This window comes from Mauremys reevesii, linkage group 7 (assembly GCF_016161935.1).
Source record: "Mauremys reevesii isolate NIE-2019 linkage group 7, ASM1616193v1, whole genome shotgun sequence".
Classification (NCBI taxonomy): domain Eukaryota; kingdom Metazoa; phylum Chordata; order Testudines; family Geoemydidae; genus Mauremys; species Mauremys reevesii.
The window spans coordinates 81439640-81445639 of record NC_052629.1 but is presented as its reverse complement, the minus strand read 5'-3'; the positions used below and the strand labels follow the sequence as shown (position 1 = coordinate 81445639).

Here is a 6000-nt window from a genome sequence, read left to right as displayed (position 1 = left end):
CCATTGTATTTTCCAAGATGCCAGGAGCTGCCCACCCCTCCTCCCCTTTCTCTGATCTCCTGCTTTGATCTCCTTTTTGCTGGGGATTGGCGGGGAGAGGATGGGGCTCTGGCTCAGGGTTGGTCAGCCTGTTTGTCACTCATGAGCTTTTGCTGCTGCAGGGAGATTGAGGTTAAACAGTGGGAAGCTGGGATTTGTAGCACTATGCACTCTCAGTCTGGAAGGATGCCACACATGCCAATGCCCCACAGAATTTGCAGGGGCGGAATGGGGAGATTTTAGCTCCTGTATAACCTTTAGGATTGTGTTTTGCTTTGCAGTGCTCTTGGTTATACAGAATTCCAGCCTTGCCCAAGTCTTCTCAGGGGAAATCCACCAAGAGGTCATTTGTCCCCACTCATAACCACTGTGCCTTTTACTCAGTGCAATTGCCTCACGTCCCTGCCAGTGATGGTCATGACAATTGGTACTTTGCCTTATTGTCTTGCCAGGGGTGATGGAACAATTTTTACAGTGGGTGTGTTGAAATCAGAAACCATGTATTTTGTTATTACTCCTTCAAGCGAGGGGGTGCTATCCCTAGTTCCAGCACCCCTGTGTCTTGCATCTTTCATCTGAGGATCTCAAAGCAAGACACACACACACATAACTTTAACTGGTGCCTCGTATCCAATCTTGTAGTTTCAGCCTCAGTCTGTGGGAAGGAATTTGGAAGATAGCGGCAGTGGAAATCGAGCTCCTTTACACTGGGGTCAGTTAGGAGCGGCTTTATGACGTTTCACCAGCATGAAATCAACCTGCTCTAAGTGGAAGCAGCATCGGCATCAGATGCATGCATGTTGCTCACCTGTCTATTTAGAAAACATCACTGGACATTGGCAATACCAGGAGAGAGGAGCTGGAGTGCCTTTGAGAAGCGACAGGAAAGTAACTAAAATACTTATCGGATAGGTTGTCCCTCAGTAAATACAATCCATCCTAAATTCTCAATTACTGAGGGACAATCTACACTCAATGCTATATTTGCTTTCCACAAGCTACTCTTGGTATAACCTTTTATGAGTGATGTACCTGAATATCTGGATGTTAATATCTAAACTGTTTTGTTAAATTTATTAACCTTAATTTGGGATATTGCAGATTGGGTACTATATATATATTAGAAGGGTAGCCGTGTTAGTCTGGATCTGTAAAGCAGCAAAGAGTCCTGTGACACCTTATAGACTAACAGACGTATTGGAGCATGAGCTTTTGTGGGTGGTATTCACCCACGAAAGCTCATGCTCCAATACGTCTGTTAGTCTATAAGGTGCCACAGGACTCTTTGCTGCTTTTATATATATATTATGACTTTTAAACAAAACTTTGTACTTTTGGACAATTCAAGCATTACACTCAGATGTATAGTCACTCTTTCCTTAACCTGTGTATTTGATAATTTTAACATTAGCTTTAATCAAAAAAATAAATCTTTTATTGGACTGACTTCTGTTGTGAGAGACAGAAACTTTCCAGGTTCCACAGAGAAGAGACCCTTGTGTTAGTGGCTGAAACCAGTCCCCTGAATTATGTTTATTGTTTGCATTGTGGCTGCCACTAGAGATTTCATGGACGGCTGAGGATTGGAATTGTGCACACGTGTAACCGCCAAAGGACAGTCCCTGCCCCCAAAGGTCTCCAGTCTAAGTAGAACAGATCCCATTAGATCCCATGTCTGGATCATGAGGCACGGGGTCCAGTCTTCAAAGGTGGCTGCCTGAGTCTTCCAAGGAGGGGCACTGTTAATTGCATTATGGGGTTTAATGAAACTGAGGAATATCTGTTCTGAACTCCTGAAAATACCCCAGCCGGGACGTGGCAGTCACCATAGTGCAAGAGGCACTGTTCGGGGACGCTCCCTTGTCACCCACCTCTGCACTGGGACCTATTTTCCAGCGCACAAGGGCGGGGCCGCCGGGGTTGGTGGAGAAGTGGCCCCCTCCCCTGGCTCCCCCCCGCTGCGGGGCGGGATTGTTCGAGCTGCTACTGCCCCCGCCGCTGCTTTGCCGTGAGCTCGACCTTTTCTCCCTCCTAGCAGCCGCTCTGCCTGGAGCCCTGCTGGCTGGGGAACAGTGCAGCGAGGGGAACCGTGCACGGAGGCCGCGGTTGCACCCTGGGCTGCGCTGCCTGCAGCCCCAGCAGGAAGTGCCCCGAGTGCTAGTCGAGAGAACGGGCCGCTGCCGCGCGCGCTGCAGGCTGCGGCTTTTCCCGGGGAGTCCCTGACTCAAAGCCGCTGGGCGGGCTCGGGTCCCGCACAGGGGAAAAGGCAGCGGGGACTGCCAGGAGTCTGGGTCGCTGGTACGTTGTAAATAACCTGGTGGCTTTGCTGTCCCAGCACCTAGGCTCCGGAACAGGCGGGAAACCCCAAAGAACTCCCCTCCCCCCTCTGGCTGGTTGTTCGTTTGTTTTGCGTTTTCCCTCAGCACAGCGGGATAAAATCCATGGAGTCCGCCTGGTTCTCTCTGCTTGTAGTCAGTCCGCCCCCCCCCCCCCCGCCGGTCTGTTGCCGCGGTGGGGATGCAAATGCTGCACCGGGGGGATGTGACAGTGTGTGTCGTTAAAAGCCACTGTTCCCACTAGTCTAGTTTAAAAACAAACCAGGGCGCGAACATTTCCCTTAGTGAAGTTAGTAAAACTTCCGGGCGCGGGCAGAGGTAGGTTGAATCTGTCCATTTAATTCTCACCTGATTGGCTCTCTCCTGTGTTATTCCTCATAGGAAAACCTTTGTCGTTCTATTTCAGGCCATATTGCAGCTGGGAAAGGTTATTTTGCTTTTCACAATGACCCTCTGTGCACGGGGGACAGGCATCTATAGGGTTGTTAAGCAGCACTCCGTCAACCTTCCAAAAAGAAAATGTGGGGGTAAGGAGAAGCCATAGCAGCTGCAGAGAGCAAGGACTGAGAAGGGAGAGCATCCCCTTGCAGAGAACAAGGGGGGAAAGTTTTGGCCTGTGTCCTCCATTAAATCACAGCTCCAAAGTGTGGTGCTGAACAACTGTTTTATAGAGTTCTGGCTCCCTTTCTCTTTTTCCTCCTTTTTCTTTCTGGTCTTCCTGTTTTTTTCTCTTCATTCGATGCATGGATGCAGCTGTTCTTCTCTCCCCAAAATGTCCAGGACTTCCCTCTGGCAGATTTTCCTGTCCTGACTGGCCTTTCTGCACATTAGCGTGTTTATCTCCCTCCCCCGCATTCCCACCCTTCATGAGCCAATCTACCTTCCATCCCTTCTCCCTCAACTGTCTGTCCTCACTCCTTTCCCATGCCCAACCTCTTCACATGGAGACCGGAGCCCAACTCCTGCTCACTCTCCAATGCAGCTCATGAGAGTGTTTTGGAGGGTGACTGGCAGTGAATTTGCGAGGCTCTCACTCTTTCACTCCAAGTGTCATGAGCTCACATTAAGATGGAGAATTTGGGACAGATTGGAAATAGAGCAAGGGTGGCAGGATACAGAGATGGTGCATTGGGAAGAATAGAACCGAGGCAGCAGGCACGCTGTCCAATGCAGCCACCTCATGTGCATTGTGGGACAAAAGGTCCAAGACCAAGAAGTGATGGCTGTTTAACCATAGCTGTGTACTGGCTTCTCCCCAACCAAAGCCGGGGCCTGGAGTCTGTTTATCCACAGCACAAGCAACAGTATACCATGGTCCCCACAGACCACCAGCAACACACCTCAACCCTGCAGCGACTACCTACAGGGGAGTCTGGATTCTGCATCTATTCGCTGCCTCTTCTGTAATGCCAGCAAGAGGGTGGGGAGCACTTTGAGCCAGGGATGGTGGCAGTGGTTTGGTGTGTGGATGTTTGTTCACAGGGCAGGGGGCTGAGATTATGGACTCATTTCACACGGAAGTCACCTTTTAGACTGTAACTCTCAGTTGCTACTGTCCAAGACGAAACGGAGCTGGTGACTAAGAGGCGAAAAGCCCCGTTTCCCGCTCCCCATTCCCAGTATCCTGCCCCTACTAGTTCCCTGCTGTTTAATCTCAGTCCTTTAACCATAGATGCATTTTGTGATAGCATGAATGATTGTTTGTATTTTCCTGTGCACCATGAGTGCCTTTCTGGCTGGGAGTGGGGAAAGTACCCTTCACTCTGGTGGGTGGATTCCCTTTGACTCACTAGCCCATAAGCCACAAGTGCGCTCTCTCTCTCTCTCTCAGCAGAGGAATGGTGCCCTGAGCTGGTGTTGTGAGGAGATGCCCGCAGGACGCCTTTCACAACGCCCATGGGCATGAGAAGACTCCTGTAGCAGCAGAGTGTCTGGTGGGCATTTAGCAGCCGTGATGTGGTGAGGAGACCATGCTGCTGGCCTGCTGAGGCTTGAGATTGACTAGGTCTGGTGAAGGTGGCCTGGGAAGGAAGGACACACGTGGCAGCTTGGAACCCATAAGTGGCCTTTGATGAGATGAGGCTCCTCACCAGCCCATTGCGCCGGATGCTGTTGGGCTTCCAGAATCTCTGTGAAGGAGAGGGAGGGAGTCCTCCCAAATGCTGTGTCCTAAACCCCCACCGCCTGCTTCAGAGGCAGAATTTCAGTGCTAAAGTGACAGCCACTGAGCTGGTCAGCTACTGGCAAGGTGTGTTTGAGGCAAATGGGATCCCTGAAGCACAGGAATCCAGCGAGTATATCGTTTCCTACATCCTGGGAGCAAAGACAGTTAAGTAGTGCAGAAGGGATTATGATTGTGTGGTCACAGCACTCCTGATTCGTCAATAAACTTGGAGATCTTGACTAAATTGTTTAATCTCTCTGTGCCTCTGTTTCCCTAGCTATGAAATGGGGAGGTTGACACTTTCCTGTCTCATACGGGGATGGGGGTGAGGCTAAATTCATTACCTTTTTTACAGTATTTTGCCCTCCTCTAATGATTTCTATACAGGGATCTGCCAGGGTTAGCACTGGTTGTAGCATGGGAAACAGGCACCCAGATTGTGCCCGGACCTATGGCTGTGTGGCCTTGAATTTGGCCCACTCTCCTGAACCCCAGAACTTAGCAGGTAAATGCAGGGGAACTGTTTGAATCAGTCACTTCTAAGTTTCTATGTAGATTCTGCTAACGATTTGGGATCTCAAAGAGTCTGGGGTGTTATTTATTGGTGAATGTTCCAATACCTTTTAAAGGTGCTGTTCAGGGACAGGAGAAAGAGGTGAGCAGGCTGCACAGTTGGGCAGGTATTAAAGTGATTTCCTCTTCAGTTTCACAGCTTGGGTGCTGGCAGCGTCTCCACCCCACTCACATTGGAGCAGCAGCAGCAGATCCAGCAGCTGAGTATGAAGCGGCTACAAAGGTAGGAGCGTCCCCTTCTAAAATCATCCAGCGTCTCCTCCTTCTAGTGGGAAGGAAGTAGCATGGAGGAAACAAACAGAGCGAGGGGGGTTGTGTTCACACTCAAGTGCTAGAGCAGATGCTAGCACCTTTTTGTTGTTGAATGACCAGGGAGCGGCGGTAATAGGAGTTTGCCATTGGAACAAGGAGGATGCATGGGGTGGAACTTACAAAAGAGGCCAGGCCCAGCTGGATGTTGGCTCCGAGTCCATTAGAGAAACTATCAGTAGTGCCTTGTGCCGCCACTCCCCTGTCAGTTTCCGCTGGCTATGGTCCTCTTCTCAGCTCCCTGACCTCAACTCTTGTGCAGTGTTGCTGTGCAGTGTTAAATAGTTGTCACATTCCACCCCAGAGATGGCAGATCCAGCCTCTGGGGAATTTTTCTGATGTTGGGGTCTCCATGGCTGTTGTAGAGTTGGCAAAACCCAGTATTCCCCTCCCTCCCTCCCCACAGGATCTCTCAGTACAGGGGTGAATTGGGCCTGGTGTCTGCAAGTCACCTGGAATTGGAGATGGTCGGGCAGTCTGTGAGGAGAGGAAATGCTTAGGGACTTGGATCATTGAGAAAACTGAGACCTCCAGGAAGGCATCTGGAGTGAGCCTAGAGGAGATATGGAAAAAAACTTA

General features: G+C 50.3%; 1 protein-coding gene across 5 annotated transcripts in view; it reads left to right on the top strand.

The window, feature by feature from the left end:
* Nucleotides 1-1987: 1987 nt before the first annotated feature.
* The window catches only part of HEMK1 (HemK methyltransferase family member 1), a 48315-nt gene continuing 44302 nt past the window's right edge, over nt 1988-6000 (top strand). For 2 of the 5 annotated variants that reach the window (XR_005583163.1, XM_039482724.1), the window contains exons 1-3: nt 1988-2337; nt 4207-4703; nt 5244-5335. Coding sequence is in view for 4 of the 5 variants with exons in the window: in XM_039482724.1 (XP_039338658.1) it covers nt 4452-4703; nt 5244-5335 (344 nt within the window). In the remaining variant the exon portion in view is untranslated. Of the gene's footprint in view, nt 2338-4206; nt 4704-5243; nt 5336-6000 lie in introns of those variants that run through there. The other 3 variants (XM_039482726.1, XM_039482725.1, XM_039482727.1) reach the window with 3 other exon arrangements.